This window comes from Peromyscus maniculatus, chromosome 23 (assembly GCF_049852395.1).
Source record: "Peromyscus maniculatus bairdii isolate BWxNUB_F1_BW_parent chromosome 23, HU_Pman_BW_mat_3.1, whole genome shotgun sequence".
NCBI classification, from domain to species: Eukaryota; Metazoa; Chordata; class Mammalia; order Rodentia; family Cricetidae; genus Peromyscus; species Peromyscus maniculatus.
This window is the reverse complement of record NC_134874.1, coordinates 7,030,033-7,046,648: the sequence shown is the minus strand read 5'-3', so window position 1 is coordinate 7,046,648 and position 16,616 is coordinate 7,030,033. Positions and strand designations below refer to the sequence as shown.

The 16,616-nt window shown below is 52.0% G+C and overlaps 1 protein-coding gene and 1 long non-coding RNA gene across 2 annotated transcripts in view; one reads left to right on the top strand and one right to left on the bottom strand.

Moving 5' to 3' along the window:
- Nucleotides 1-3,188, top strand: LOC143270461 (uncharacterized). The gene is made up of 2 exons (XR_013047621.1): nt 1-1,440; nt 2,416-3,188. It is a non-coding gene; the product is annotated as an uncharacterized LOC143270461 (long non-coding RNA).
- A 7,599-nt stretch (nt 3,189-10,787) lies between these two features.
- Nucleotides 10,788-16,616, bottom strand: part of Gcn1 (GCN1 activator of EIF2AK4) — a 61,247-nt gene continuing 55,418 nt past the window's right edge. Inside the window, exons 54-58 of the mRNA XM_006970823.4 lie at nt 14,484-14,580; nt 14,041-14,189; nt 13,535-13,642; nt 11,832-12,050; nt 10,788-11,426 (exon numbers count right to left, since the gene is read on the bottom strand). Of these exons, the coding sequence (XP_006970885.1) occupies nt 11,301-11,426; nt 11,832-12,050; nt 13,535-13,642; nt 14,041-14,189; nt 14,484-14,580 (699 nt within the window). The 3' untranslated portion in view covers nt 10,788-11,300. The remainder of the gene's footprint in view (nt 11,427-11,831; nt 12,051-13,534; nt 13,643-14,040; nt 14,190-14,483; nt 14,581-16,616) is intronic.

Below are 16,616 nucleotides of genomic sequence, written 5' to 3'. Positions count from 1 at the left end.
CCCTCCTTCCCGCCCCGCCCCACCACTGCGCAGGCGCGGCGGCTAGGGCTCCGCCTCTGCGCAGCCGCAGCCCCGGCCGGCCGCGCCCTCTTCACGCACGCGCAGTGCGCCTGCGCCCCGGCGGAGTCCCCGGGCGGCCGCGGCCCCGCGGAGTGAGCGGTTCCGCTGGCTCGGCGGAAGGGAGGCGACGGCGGCGGAGCCGCGTCCCTGAGGTCAGCGCTGGGCGGACGTCGCCTCCGAGCCCCCGGGAGCCCGGGAACCCGACGCTCCTTGGCCGAACGGGTAGCGGTTCCGGATTCGGATCCGTACGGGACGCACCCTGGTCGCCTGCGCGCGCGCGCGTGCGTGCGCGCGGCCGCTCCCTCGGCCTCGGTTTCCCCGTGGTGGCCGAAGGAGCCCCGGGGCGCCGGAACTCAGCCGTGCGCAGTTCAGCGGCAGCCTCAGGTTTTTCCAGTTTGGGTGGATGCCCACCTGCCCTTCCCAGGGCGCTGCCACCGCCGTCCTCACTGCAGGCTGGCGCCGATTGCTCCGTCTCTGTGTCTTTTTGGCTTTCCCCAGCAGGTTCTCAAGTAGCCCAGGGTGGCCCCAGACTCACCGAGTAGCCGAGGATATCCCTGAACTTCTGACCCTCCTACCTGTACCTCCCGAGTCCAGTTTTATGTGGTGCGGAGACTCGAACCCAGGGCTTCCACACAATGCTACGCGAGCCCTCTGCGAGCTGAGCTCCACTCCCGGCCCCCTTGTCGTGCGTCATACCACCTTTCCAGTCAGGCTCCTGTTGGGAAACTGCTGTTCTTTCAATCTCCTAATCTTTCCCCATAAAAAGCAGTGCCAGTGTTTAAAAAAAAAAAAAAAAGGACAGATGCTTACTGAATTCCAAGTCCAGATTAGTTTTTCCTTCTGAACCGCTCCTCATAGTAACACATTAAGGTTTCTTGGACAGCAAGAAATACTTAATAGTTGCCGGGCGGTGGTGGTGCACGCCTGTAACCCCAGCACTCGGGAGGCAGAGGCAGGTGGATCTCTGTGAGTTCGAGGCCAGCCTGGTCTACAGAGCGAGATCCAGGACAGGCAAAAAACCAAAAAAGAAAAAAAAAGAAAAACTTAATAGTTGAATGGAGACCTACTTCCCCACTAATTTCTACGTGTGTTTAAGTACGCATGCACAGTACACATCTATCGGTCATTTAACTGCCTCCCGTCTGTCCGTCCGTCCTGGTGCTCCATCTGATGGTTTTACTGTTCCTTAACCACTGCTGCTAGTAGATTCACGCAGTTCATAATTTTTTGCTATTCAAGGTGTTGCAGGCAAGCCCTTGAACAGCACATGGAGTCAGTGGCTGGTGCAAGCCTTGAACTGTTTTTCCAGAAGCAAGCGGGGTCATGTCAGATGAGCACAAGTCTGGAATCAGAAGGAACAGGCTGAGGAGAGGTGCCGTGGTATGTGTTCTTGAAACTTCTGGGTCTGGGCAAGTTAATGCCATCCCTTTGACCAGCAGTTTTAAGAAATAGACGGAAGGGCCGGAGAGATGCTTCAGCAGTTAGGGGGCACCGGCTGTTCTTCCAGAGGACCCTGACTAAATCCTCAGCACCCACGTGGTGGCTCACAGCCGTCTGTAACTCCAGTCTCAAGATCTGTCATCTTCCAGCCTTGGCAGGCACTGCAGACACATGGTATATAGACACATTCAGACTAACATTCATACACAAAAAAATAAAAACCTCAAAAAAAGTTTTGAGTGGTGGCTCAAGCCTTTAATCCCAGCACTTAGGAGGCAGAGGCAGGTGGATCTCTGTGAGTTCGAGGCCAGCCTGTTCTACAGAGCGAGATCCAGGACAGCCAGGGCCACACAGTGAAACCCTGTCATGAAAAAACAAAAAAAAACAAAACAAAAAAAAAAAAAGGTCTTAGGTTAGACTTAAGATAAGCACCTGGTGTCTCCCCAGCCTGTGAGGCAGTGGATCACATCTGCATATCTGCTCCCAGGTCAGGAGGGTTACCGTTTCGAAGTCCACCCCCAGCCCTCCCACCCCCCCACCCCGCAATGCTTTTGGACAAACCATGTAGCCCTGTCTCAGCCTGTTTCCTCACAGACTATTGTAGATGCAAGGCTATGTGGCCACCGATGCTAATCCGTCATACTGCAGGGACTTGTTCATCCTAAAGCTGTTTCCTATTCTAGACTTTAAGAATTTCCTAGGCTGCAGCCTGATCATGTGGCTGCTGGACACGCCAGGGATGTAAAGCAGAACTGGCCACAGGAGATGAGATTCCCAGTTTTGCCCCAGGTGTCAATCTAGAATCCAACAGGTGTAAATTCCTCCGTTTATTCTGTAACTATTGAATGGTTCCTTCCTATTTATATACCCCATGTTGTAAAGGATATTAAACTTTTTCCCTCCAAAACTTTGCAGACTCAGCAGAGCTGAGATACATTCATGAGGAATTAAAAATGAATGACAGAGTACAGAAGACAGAGCAGCCATCAGATCTCCACCTAGACGTCAGAAGAGACAAACCGCCCCTGTTAGAAAGAGTGACGGGAAAGATCCCAGCATAAAGATTCATGGTGGCACCAGAACAGAGGTGGGCTTTGAATGTCAGCTGTAGTTAGCAGCTGTCTGAACCTGTGAGAATCATCAGTTTTGGCTTGGGGAGGGAATTCCCTGAGGATATACCCTTGGAACCCCAAAATGAGTCTCCAAGCACATTCTCTGAAAACGCCGCCTCACGTTCACTCAGCTACATCAGTGAGAGCTCTCGTCTCTAAGCACGTGTACTGTGTTGTGTGTACACCTCCAACCTGATCAGGACTGCCTGCGGCTGGAAACCTCATCTCAGGAGTCCTGAGCTGTGGCTAGAGGAGCCCTGCAGCTGCTTCTACCTCAGGAGCTGCATGAGTCTCCCAGCAGAGCAGCACCACAGACTGTCTACACTGCAGACCCACGGTGGCAGCAGCCAGATAGAGAGCTGCCGGGCTGGAAACATGTGACGAACAGGAGGGGCAGATACCAACCAATCAACATGGCAAACAGTGACAGCCAGACAAAGCTGCTTTTAAAACATCACCTCACCTGGCAACTGGATTCATGCAACAAATTCAGTCGATTGCGATTGATTCATTCATTAATTCAATAAATATGGGGTGTGCTTGCTAGATGCACCTGGAAGCAAAACACCACCCACATCTTCATGGTGGGGGAAGCAAGTCAATAATTCAACAATCAGTGGGGTCTGGAGAGACGCCCAGTAGTTTAGAGCCAGTTGCTCTTGCAGAGGACCAGGTTTGGTCCCCAGTACCCACATAGCAACTAACAATGTCTCTAACTCCAGTCCAGGAGAACGGTCGCCCTCTACAGGCACCAGGCACAAAGACATACACTCGTGCATATTTTCTAAAAGAAATAATATTTTTTTTAATTTTTAAGTTAAAAACACAATTATTGGGGGCCTACTTTATGCCTGGCACTGGTCTAGCAGCCAGAAATTTAGCAGCAAGCAAAATTCAAAAACCTCCTTGCACACCGTTTGGGAGAATGGGCTGTGGGTCAGAAGAGAGAAGTGTATCGGAGAAGGGGCTGGGGGCCACGGAAGCTCGCTCGCTCGGGGTGGCAGGTCTCTGTTCGAGTTTGGCAGTGAGCAGAAAGCAGGTGGTAAGCAGAGGGCAGAGGATGATTACATCCCAGGGCGAAGAGCTGCTGAGTGGTGATCAGGAGGGAAGGAGGGTGGATCCTCAACGTCAGCAGTGCTCTCCGGGTCAGCACAGGAGAGGCCTGGACGGAGCCGTGATATCCGGGTAAGTTCGAGGGCCATAGACTGTGTTCATGCAAGACCGTGGAAGTGAACACGGAAACCCACGCCAGCTTTCTGTGGTACTGCAGCTAGATCCAGGGGCTTCCTGCACATTAGGCAAGCACTCGACCAACTGAGTGAGCTACGTCACCGGGCTGTGCTGGTTCCTTCTAGTTATTGTTATTTTATGTGTTTTCAAGAGAGGGTTTCTCTGTGGAGCTCTGGCTGTCCTGGAACCCATATTCTACCACCGCCTGGCTAACTATTTCCTAACGAATATTTTTGTTGTGGTTTCTAGAATGCAAGCGTCTACAGGCAAGATACATTCTTTGGAATGGGTTGTTTGATATGGAGTCTTTGATAATTTTGGGGTGTAAATGGGTCCCGAGGCCAAGCTGTTTGAGAAAGGATGTGGTGCATGTCACCATGCCCCGGCCGCCCACCTCCCTTTGGGGTGGGAATCTTAAGTGGTAGGAAGGATCGAGTGTAGCTCTCTCAGGGGAGTAAGGCACTGTTGGGAGACTTCCACATATTGGTTGTTCTGTTAACCATCTCGAGAGAATCCACACTAGACAGGGTATGGGGACTCAGTCTGGAACACTCAGTTATCAGTGTCTCAGAAATCCTCCTGACACACCCTTGAACCAGCACTTTCTTCCTAGGCTTGAACATGGTAGACTCCCTTCCCCTCTGAAGGCAGGGGAGCCCCCCTAACAGGACTCAGAACCACCCAGGGAAGCACACAGAATTCTCCCTCTTCTGCAAGGCGGAACCTAGTCATTCCAGAGCCATACACAAACCCTGGCACTTCTGTTCAAATCACTTTCCAGATTATTTTTTGTTGAATGGCACTGGGGCTTGGTGACTAGAGAATCAAGAAATATAGGTTTCTCCCCCTACCCCAATTCTGCCATCAGAACCTTAGAGACCTCCTTCCCATGGGCACCTCGGCTCTACTCTTCCTAAATAAGGAGTGCTGTGCTATATGGGGAGTGACTGGTGGCCAATCCCTTCCTGCCATGTACTGGCAAAGGCAGTCATCGCCATTACAATCATGTCTTCCAAATAAATCTTAACAGCTTTTCAAACTATGGGGTCAAGAAACTGAAGGCGCATTGAGAAAACACTATGCTCACCTTGTGTCCCACCTGGCACCATGACCGGTGTCTTAGTGTTCTGTTGCTATGAAGACACCATGACCACAGAACTCAAAAAAACATTTACTTGGGACTTGCTTACAGTTTCAGAGGCTTAGTCCATTGTCATGGCAAGGTGTCACGAGCATGGCGGCATGCAGGCAGACGTGGTGCTGGAGAAGTAGCTAAGAGTTCTACATCCAGAGCAGAAGAGAGACACTGGGTAACGGGATTTTCCCAAGGGCCTGCCCTGAGAAAATCCCTCCCAGGGTCCTGGGGAAGACACTACATCTGGCGCGGGGTTATCTGAGGGAAAGGAATCCATATACACCATGCTCTTTTCCTCCGTTACTTTATTTCTCTAAGACAAAATTCTGTCTACACAGCTTCAACCCCGTCCTCACACTCAGCTCCTCTCTGTGCCTACTGGGCCTGCCCGTCATAGTCCTGACAGAGCTCCTGTGCTTTCGACCTCATCTCCGTCCTCTGTTCCTTCATCCTCCATCTTTCCTTCCTTGCTCCTTACCCCCGGCTCTGAGAAACTCTGCTCCTTCTCTTCTCCCCAGCCACAGGCAGCTCTGCCTCCAGGAATGCTGCTCCAGTCTTTACTGCACCTGGTTCTGCAAAAAGCCCTGTTGTCCTGAGTCAATAGCTCTGCAGTGCTACTAGGTCTGAAGGAAGAGGATGGTCTGCACTTCATCTGCACAAGAAACAAAGCTATGCATCTACAGTCCACCCATCTCCTAGGCGCTGCAGGGGTGTTACCTAGTGGATCAGCAGTAGGTCTGAGGAGCTTAACTGTTTGCCAATGGCCTCGTAGTATATGGGCACACAAGAATTTCATAGCAGAAGGCAGCTGATACATATTAAAAGCTGAATAACACCAAATATTCCTTGATAAATGGCTTTCTCTAGAAACACTCCTTGCCTTTTCTAGGTATCGCTTTAATATACAGCTGAATCTCTGTAATATATTCTTGTGGCCTGCTGCAACTGGGCCTGACTTGGGCCCTTGAGGCCTTAAAGCCCACTCCCAGTGACACACCTCCTCCAAGGCCACACCTCCTAAGCCTTCTCAAGTAGCGCCTCTCCCTGGTGGCCAAGCATCCAAATCTATGAGCCTATGGGGCTATTTTTATTCAAACCACCACACTGGCCCTCTCCCCGAGTCTCTCACACTGTCCACATGAGAAGAACCTGTGTGCCTAGCTTTGTGCAGAGCACACCATTATCATCACTGTGGACAACCTGTGGTGGCCACACCCCACATCTGTTAGAGAGCTGGATGTCAGGACAGGGAGGGTTGGAAGCTGACTGCAAAGCCCTGGATCTCCGAGACACCAAACCGTGGAGCATCTCCTTCACTGTCAGGACTAGTTATAGTTGTAGTAGTTAGAATGTAGTGCAAATCCTATTAGAGCGCAAACAAAATATCACATTAGAACGTGTTACAGCTAGTCCTTTTAGACTGGTCCGGGGCCTGGGGGGCAGCCTGGCCTAGCCCCATGTTATGCCTCCAGCACAGCAAAAAAACTAACGTCTAGGGTTCTGAGAACTGTCGGTAAAGTGCCTGCCACCCAAACATAAGCTTCCCTAGGTGTGGCAGCTTATGGCTACATTCCCCGTGCTGGGGAAGTGGAGGCAGGCAGATCCCTGGTGTCCAGCTGGATCAAAGAACTCCAGCTTCAATGACAGGACCCTGTCTCAAAAAAATAACATAGAGAACAATCTAGGAAAACACTGTGTGTGGCTTCCATACATGTGCACATAAGCACACACACCTGTACCTGCATATAGACACATGTCTATACATACTCCACAACAAAAATAAAATCCCCCTCCCTTTTTTTTTAAAGATGGAATCTTACTCACAGTTCAGATGAGCTTGAATTTATAGCACTTCTGCCCCAGGCCCCTGAGTTTGGGGACACTACTATAACATATACTATATTACAACTTGTTGCTGTTTTAGAAAAACTTGAAGCAACTTGGAACAGCTTCACAGAACTATACTTAAAGCAATCCTGGCTGGGTGTGCTGGTGCACTCCGTGAATTCCAGCTCTCGGGAGGCAGAGGCAGGCAGAGATTTGAGTTTGAGGCCAGCCTGGTCTACAGAGCGAGTTCAGGACAGAGAGGCCCTACCTTAAAAAACAAAACACGGAGCCGGGCGGTGGTGGCGCACGCCTTTAATCCCAGCACTTGGGAGGCAGAGCCAGGCGGATCTCTGTGAGTTCGAGGCCAGCCTGGTCTACCAAGTGAGCTCCAGGAAAGGCGCAAAGCTACACAGAGAAACCCTGTCTCGAAAAACCAAAAAAAAAAAAAAAAAAAAAAACAAAACACGGGGCTGGAGAGATGGCTCAGAGGTTAAGAGCACCGACTGCTCTTCCAGAGGTCCTGAGTTCAATTCCCAGCAACCACATGGTGGCTCACAACCATCAATAATGAGATCTGGTGTTCTCTTCTGGCCGGCAGGCATACATGTAGGCAGAACATTGTATACATAATAAATCTTAAAAAAAAACAAAAACAAAAACAAAAACACAGGGTGGTGGTGGTGGTGGTGGTGGTGGTGGTGGTGGTGGTGGTGGCGGCGGCGGCACAGGCCTTTAATCCCAGCACTCAGGAGGCAAAGACAGGCAGATGTCTGAGTTTGAGGCCAGCCTGGTCTACCGAACAAGTTCCAGTTCAGTTACACAGAGAAACCCTGTCTTGAAGTACACCCCCCCCAAAAAAAAAACCCAAAACAAATACACACAAACAAAACGACAAAAAACCCACAAGCATTTCCAAATGCCTACCTTGTTTCAAAATCCATCAGGTAAATAAATACCTCCAAAGACCAAATCTAAGTCTCTGCAAAGCCCTGCTTCTTGGGCTTATGAGCCCTGTAGAGAAGACTCCTCCTTCTTCTTCTTCTTCTTCTTCTTCTTCTCCTCCTCCTCCTCCTCCTCCTCCTCCTCCTCCTCCTCCTCCTTCTTCTTCTTCTTCTTCTTCTCCTTCTCCTCCTCCTTTTCTCCTTCTCCTTCTCCTTCTTCTTCTCCTTCTCCTCCTTCTCCTCCTTCTCCTTCTTCTTCTTCTTTTGGTTTTTCAAGACAGTTTCTCTGTGTAACTCTGGCTGTTCTGGAACTCACTTTGTAGACCAGGTTGGCCTTGAACTCCCAGATATCCACCTGCCTTAGCCTCCCAAGTGCTGGGATTAAAGGCATGTACCACCACTGCCCAGTTGTAGAGAAGACTTAACTTGCAAGGCTGATCTTAGGAGTGTCTCAGCCATATCATAAGATCCATCCCACAGATCTTGACACCAATTTCTGAGGCTCCAAGTTCAAGGGTTGGGAACACTTGGTTTAGACAATTACCTCTTTGTGATCAAGTTTACAGCATTTTGTCACTGATTTGAGGACCCTGCCTCTCTAAAGACTTTCCCAGCCAGTACCCTGCAAATGAGGTGAGAAATTGGTCAGATTGCAGCTCCATAAGCTGAGAAACCTGGGGTGGGTGGAGCCCTGGGCCAGTCATCCAGACCTGGCTCATGCTTTTACCCAGGATCTTCCACTGCCCCATTTCCTGTGAGTGCCAGAACAGGAAAGTTCTGGAAGCATTGCTTTCTTTGAAGAGTAAAAATGCTGAAGCCTGGCCCACCACAATGTGAGAGGACGGCACTACCATTTCTGAGCCACATAATGCTGGGCATGTGGCCACTGAGCCACAATTTCCTCCTCCAGAAAACAGTAGCAAGGGGCTGGAGAGGTGGTTTAGCCGTTAAGGGTTAATCACACTGGCTGCTCTTCCAGAGGACCCTGGCTGGCTTCTCAGCACTCACATAGCTGTTAACTTCCATCCTAACTCCGGTCCAGGGGACCTGATGTCATCTTCTGACCTCTGTGGATACCAGAAATGTGTGTAGTGTGTAGGCATGTATATAGGCAACACACACACACACACACACACACACACACACACACACACACACACACACAATCTAAAATCAAGAGACCCTAGTTTATAGAATGCTTCAAATAAATGTTGAGTAGCACAATTATGCTACCACCTAAAGGGGAGCTGAGAACATTTTGAGTGTTTCCAAATTCCTCATTCTACAAATGAGGAACTGGGTACGGTGAGCTCCAGTGCTTTGTCAGACACCAAGCAGCTGCCAGCCACTGGGACAAATCCTTTTTTACTCTAAGGGAGCGAAGCTCCACTTCCTCCAGGGCTTGCCTGGGCTGTTTCCAGGGCTGCTGTGCCTTCAGACGGGTCCTTCCAGCCTGCCCACTGCTGTGACAGTCCTCGGCCACTGGACTTCCTGACAGCTCTCACCCGCCTAGCCCAGCACACCAGAGAAATGCAATTCAGCGTGCTCCAAGAGCCTTGAGTCACGTCTGTGACAACCTCCAGACGTCTATTCTGAACACAGTGCTCATCCTCCTCCGGTTTCTGGAACTGGAAGCTGTTTTTCCTTCGGATTCTGCTTACTGGGTGTCCCCCACCCTCTGCACATCAGGTTGGGGTGGATGTAACCTAAGCTGGTAGAGGAAACACTGAGGACAGCCCGCTGCCTGGAAGAGGCTTCTGGGCTTCGGGGCTGAGCACCTAACCACACTGCCTGGGAGAGGTGAGCACACACGCAGACAGCTTGGTTGACAGATGCCCTAGGCAGCTGGGAGGACACTGGACCATCTGAATCCCGGTTGCCATGGCTACCAAAAGCTGAAACCACTGGCTGCTTGACTATGGGGACTGACTCAGCTGACCTCTCAAGGTCCCTTCCAGCCCTAGGATTCTACAGTTACCCCCAGCCAGATGACACCGGGTCTGCTGTGAAATCAGAAGTCCCAGACATATGATGCTCAGAAATCAAGGATTCTACCAGACACATCTTAGAGGTCATTTTTTCTCACAAATCGATGCAGTCAAAAGCCCACTTTCGACCTCTGCTACTGTTAGTGATATTGATCTTTTGTTGTTGTTTTTTGAGACAGAGTTTTTCTGTGTGGCCCTGGCTATCCTGGAACTCACTCTGTAGACCAGGCTGGCCTCGAACTCACAGAGATCCACCTGCCTCTGCCTCCATAGTGCTGGAATTACAGGCGTGCGCCACCACTACTCAGCCAGACACTGGCCTTTTTAACTTTAGTTTTTTCTACGACATGTTCTGATGTAGCCAGGCTAGCCTTAACTACTTAACTGAGGATGACACCCCAGCCCCACCCCAAGTTCTCCTGCCTAAGTGCTGGGATTATAGAACTAAGTCACCACTGGCCCAAGGCCAGCACTGGCCAGCAATTTTGATAAAGGTTTATTTCACACTGGGACCATGAAGCTTGCTGCACTGGGGGGTGTGTCACAACCTTCTAGGAATTAGGAGGAAGGAAGTCATTCATAAACGAGGCAGATACTAAGCTGCAGCTCTGGTTCCCTGTTGCATGTCCCTGGGCCGTAGGAACATGGCTCCACAGAGGGGACCACTGTCCCCACCGCCTTCCCACCAGGACAGAGTTGGGAAGCAGTCATTCAGCCCCTGGCTTCCCCACACTGCGGGAGATCTCAGGCCTGGCTGTGTGCTGAGCCTGGGCAGAGAAGCCGGGGGATGAAGTTCTGACGGCAGGGCAGGGATGAAAACCAGAGCGAGGCTCACACTTCCAACAAGAGCAGGAAAACGTCCCTTGTTCTTGATGCAGAAAGCTTCACATCTAATGGGTGTTTGGAGATTATAAACAATCTAATTCTTGCCTGGCGTGATACACACCTTTGATCCCAGCACTGGGAGGCAGAGGCCAGTAGATCTCTGAGTTCAAGGCCAGCCTGGACTACACAGAGAGAGAACTTGTCTCAAAGATGACAACATAAAGCCTGCTTCTTTCAAGATGAAATCAAAGCCTTTATTAAACACTCCTCCTTCGATGGCCTACACCCCCCAGACCTAGAACTGAGGAGGTGGATGAGCATCACCTTCTCCAGACAAGTCAGATCCAATCAGGCTGCAGAGAAAGCCCAGACGCAGCAGCCAGCAGAGCTCTGAAGCTGTGCCCACTCAGACCTGGGCAGACCCTGGGAGCTCCAGCGCAGAAGAGGGGTCTGGGCTTGTGCCTCCGGGCCGAGCCGGGCCAGGCTGGGCCCCTTAGCTGCCACGCTGAGGTTTATGCGTGTGCTCTTCTTTCTCTTCTCCAAAGACAAGGGCAAGAGATGGAGGAGGCAATTTTCAGTTGTGTGTGGGTTTGATTTAAGGCTTTGGCTCTGATCGGCTGATATACTAAAATACTTTCTGGGAACACCATCTCCTGAGCTCCCCCTTGGAATAAACGTATTTTCAAAAATGAAAACAGTGAACAAAGATGTGGAGCGGAGTTTCTGCAGAGGACCTGGCCTGTCACGTCAGGATGGTGTCGTCCACCTGCTCCGTGGAGTCGGCCTGGCTGGCCAGCTTCTTCAGCGACCTCCGGTTACACTCATTTAGGGCCTCCAAGCTGGCCGCGTCCAGGATCTTGGAGAGCGACTGCGGGGAAGATGAGGAGGAGACGGTGAGAACACAGCCATGGGTGGGTGCCGAGCCGAGGCTGAGCCACCAGGGCAGAATCTGGATGGACCAGAGACAACTCAGAAAATGTCTCCTCGTGCCTTTCCTAAGCTGGGGACACAGGCTGCTGCGGAGGGCAAAGGGCACGGCTTGGGGCGCAGATGGGGCGGCCCCGCCAGGCTTCTGGCATGTACCTGGGCTCCATAAAGGAGAACTGATTTGCGGCTGAACTAAGTGGGAAAAATGAAGGATCTATGTCCCTTCCAGGCACCCAAGTCTCCATCTGCCCCGATACCCAATGCACACATGGCAGAGGACGAGGCTTTGGTACCTCTGTACACAGGACAGCGGGACAAGTGCCCAGAGTGTGCTGCCGACCCCCACCTGAAGCAGCTCCTCGCCCTGCCTCATCTTGAGCAGGTTCACGATGGCCTGGTCGCTGTAGGCCCTCACTACAGTGTTCTTGTCCTTGGTGTTGTCAAGAAGAGCCTTCAGGATGGGCTTGATGGCCTGCGGCTCCAGGGGCGGCCGGGGCTCTTTATTTGCCCACCAGATCATCTTCTCGGCAACCAGCCTGATGTCACTGGAAGGGTTCTGCAGACACTGTGAGGGGAACCCAGAGGACAGATACATCCAGTCTGCTTCTCAGAAAAGCCCAGATGTCCAGGAGGGGCATTCTCTCTCGACCCACTGTTCCCGCCTCAAAAGTAAGTGTGACAAGGTCCCCTCCCTTGGCAGGTGACAGGGTGTCTTCCTTCCCCGCTCATCTAGTGTTGCCAGCCTCTTGGCTCACAGCTCCTGGCCCACATGAGGTTCTCCCTTCCTCACACAGGTTCCATTCCTTCCTGCCAGGCTTTGGTTATTGCTGGCCACACTGTCTGGGATGTGCTCGCCCTGAGTTCCTCTCTGACATGATCGCTCCCCTCACCCTTCACCTCCAGGGAGCTGCCTCCCTTGCTCACTGCCACTCCTTCAGTCAAACCCCGCAGGCCCTCAGTAAATGCAGGCTGCGGACCGGGACACAGGCATCCCATCCAATCAGGTCCTTTCTAAACTCTCACAAGTGGGACAGGCATCTCCAGAGGACGGTGGCTCCTTTGTGGAACCTCCTTACTCAGCCTCGGGCTGTGCACAGGGTTTCCAGCATGGCCCCATCCGACTAAGATGCTGCTCTGGCTCTGACCTCTGTGCACAGTATGTCTGAGGCGGGAGCTGTCGGGCAGGGAGAGCCCCGCTGTCAGATCACTTGGCGCCTTCACCCACTCCCTTCTCTCACTCACTTGTAGCCCAGGATAGCATAAGTCCACAATCCTCCTGCCTCTGACTCCCAAGTGCTAGGATTACAGGCATGTGCCACCACATCAGGCTCCCAGCTATCTTGATTACAGCCTGGGACCTACCTAGCAGTCACACTGCTAAGTGCCTGCCAGCTAAGGGAGGGAGACAGGCAAGGAGATTATGAGAATTCAATTCAATCCCCAGGCACGGAGGCACGTGCCTTTAATCTCAGCACAGGGGAGGCAGAGGCAGGCCTCCTTGAATCTGTAGACTGGGCCAGCTAAGGCTGCATGGTGACACCCTGTCTTGGGAACCAGTGAGATGCTCAGCTGGTAAAGGCAACTGCTGCCACACCTGACTACACGACTGGACCCTCTGGACCTACACGGGAAGAGAGAACCAACTCCTGTAAGTGCCCTCTGACCTCCGGACCGCATGCACCTCTCCCACTTGCTGCTAAAAAACAAAGGTTTGTTTTGTTTTGAGACAGGGATTCTCTGTGTAGCCCTGGCTGTCCTGGAACTTGCTCTGTAGACCAGGCTGGTCTCGAACTCAAAGATCCATCTGTCTCCTAAGTGCTGGGATTAAAGGCGTGCGCCACTCTATCTGTTGAAAAAGTGGTTCTTACCTTGATTCAGAGTCACAGGTCTAAGAATCTGACCAAACACTGAATATACAGCCTGAGAAAAATGCACACAGAAACACTCTGCCATCTATTCCTAGGGGTCCAAAGCTCCTGGACACCATCACTGAGAACTCACTCCAGTGTGATCTGGTCCTGGGGCTCCTCATCAACTGTCCCCACTCACCTTAATGAGTAGGCTGGAGAGTCTGGGTGGCAACTGTCCACCTCCTGTCTCGATGTGGTATTTCATGAGGAAGCCCATGCCCCGAATCCCACTCACAGCAATGGGGATCTGTGGAGAACAGCAGGAGATACACAGGGTAGAGCCACCCCAAGCTGCCTTGAAGCAGCAGAACCAGGTAAGCGTCCTGCCCCCGGGGAACTGCAGGCCCCTCGACACCCATCTTATCCTGGATGAGCCCTCACCAACAGCTCCTCCTCAGCTCTCATTTAAACATCTGCCAGGGGGCAGAGCAGAACCAAGTCAATGGTTCCCCGGAACAAGGATCAGAGATCTTCTCACCAAGAGGGGCCTTCGACATCCTCTAACCCAAAGGACTCATTCACTCAGTATCCAAGTTAACCAGCCACAGTGGAACCCAGGATCTGGAACCCTCTGGACACGCCCCTCTGGACAGGGCTAGTGAGGAATGGCAATGGAGGGTCAGGGGAGGAGGGACTGGGCCTTACCCTGTCTGCCACGGCGTTGCTGAGGATCATGTCCTGAACCTCATTGCTGTGTTTGCCTGCACAGAGCCTGCTGGGAGCCACGTTCACAGCCACAGAGAGCGCCAGGCTCCGGCCATGCCGAACCATCCAGTCAATACCAGATACGTCAGCTGGACAGAGGGACACAACTGGCATGAACTTGCACTTTACAATACACTCCCATCCTAAGACCCAGGGGCTTACCCCCCACTGAGACCAGGGTGCAGCCTCGGGGACCAGAAATCCCTGCTTTCATGGCAGTTCCCGCAGCTGCTCCTGGCTTGTGGCTACAGGAGCAACAGACACCCCAGTCTGCTTTAGCAGCTGGACGCCTAAGGACAAGGGTAGTCCAGGGCCCCAAGATCCTTCAAGTGGGAGGAGACAAGTGTCCCAGGCCTCTCCACCAGGCCTGTGCAGTGACCTACCCAGCAAGCACTGCTGAAGGACAGTGCTGAGCTCCTCTTCGGTCAGAAAGGCACACAGCTCCCCAAGGCAGCCAGCCGAGGAGATCCGAGTATTATCCTGAGAGAAGAGAGGGGAGTGACGGGGGGTGTGGCCAGTGCATCGGCTCCCCAGGAAGGAGGGCAGGAGAAGGACACCTCAGCTCGGGAACTCTGAAGCCATCCTCACTCTAGGCACCCACATTCTCAACACCAGACTGGGACCACCAATTCACTATGACTCTACGTGGTGGGGAGTTAGATTACACACTGCACTCCACTTAGAGAGAACTCCAGTGTGTGCGCAGATGTCAATCATCATCACAATAGCAATAGTTCTGCATTCACACAGCACCGTGCTTCTCAGGAGTCTGGATGCTTCGCATTCAGCATCTCAATTACCATCCGCAAGAGCAGAGCCGGGAAAGAGGCCAGCAGACAGGCGAGCTGCCGTACCGCATGTCCAGATGCCCTCTGCTGTGGCGGCGGTGGCGGAGACTCACCATGGGGTCAACACGCCACACACAGTTTGTATGGTGGGAGAGGGGCGGCGCTCCCTACAGTACTTGTGGCTTACACATGGTAGGCGAGTGCTCTTCCACTAAGCCCCATCCACAGCACCCTAGGGCCAGTGTTCTCTGTCAAAATCAAAGCCAGACACACAGAAGGCTCCTTGCCTGCTCCATGGCCAGCTTACTCCAAAGACCAAAAGAGGAGATCCAAAGCAAATGCTATTTCGTTAGTAAGTCTCAATCTGATTGTCCCCTCCAAACCAACTGTGCTGGCTAGTTTTATGTCCACGACACAAGCTAGGGTCACCTGGGAAGGCAGACCCTCAACTGAGAAAATACCTCCATCGGACTGACTTGTAGGGCAAGTCTGTGGTGCATTTTCTTAGTGATTGAGGGGGGGAAGGTCCCGCCCATTATGGGTGGGGCCATCCCCGGGCTGGTGGTCCTGGGTTCTATAAGAAAGCAGGCTGCGCAAGCCATGGGGAGCAAGCCAGTAAGCAGCGCCTCTCCATGGCCTCTGCATCAGCTCCTGCCTCCAGGATCCTGTCCTGCTTGAGTTCCTGTCCTGACTTCCTTCAGTGAGGAACAGTGATGTGGAAGTGTAAGCCAAATAAACTCCTGCCTCCCCAAGTTGCTTTTGGTCACAGTGTTTATCACAGCAGTAGTAGCCCTGACCAGGACACAAACCAACCAAGTTCGGACTCAATGACTACAGGACAACCCTTGACCTTTAACCTAAGTGTGAGCTCTGAGAACAGGCTGTCAGCGATGTGGGCCTTCCAGCACCACACATAGTTAGAACTACCTCGGACACCCTCTCTCCATGTGGGCTATTTTAAATTCTGCTGTGGAAAATGCAAATTTGTCTAAATAGCAACCTTTGCCTGCACCGTGCACGGCCCTGTAAAAGTTCTCGGAGACTGTGACCAAAGCGACCAGGCACTGCTAAGGTAGTCACGAGGAAGCTGGGGCTGTAGTCTGAGAACAGGCCACTAAGGATGGCAGGCCTGCAGAGCCACAACAGAGAAGTACAGTACCCACCATGGGTGTGCACAGAGAGAGTATGAAGCCACATAAGCCAGGCCTGCCAGTTCACACCTGCAGCACCAGCATCAGGGAGACTGAGGCAGCAAGATCACAAGCTGGAGACCAGCCTGGGCTACCTGCAAAACCTTATATCCAAAAACAAAGATGCAGGGCTGGAGAGATGGCTCAGTGGTTAAGAGAACTCCCAGAGGACCTGGGTTCAGTTCCCAGCACCCACATGACTGCTTACAACTGTCTGTAACTCCAAGATCTGACAACCTCACATGGACATACATGCAAGCAAAATACCAATGCACAAAAAAATAAAAATAAATTAAAAAAAAAAATCTGTTTAAAAAACAAAAAAACCAACGCTGCTTAGTGGGTAAAATGCCTGCCATGAAGACTGAGTCCAGACCCCTAATACCCATATAAAAAGCCGTGAAGCAAAGACAGGGAAACCCAAAGGACTCACTGGCCAGTCAGTCAAGCAAAAACGGGGAGCTCTAGGCTCAGTGAGACCCTGCCCCCCCCCCCAAATAAGGTGGATGTGTGATTAGGGAAGACACAATCCTGAATC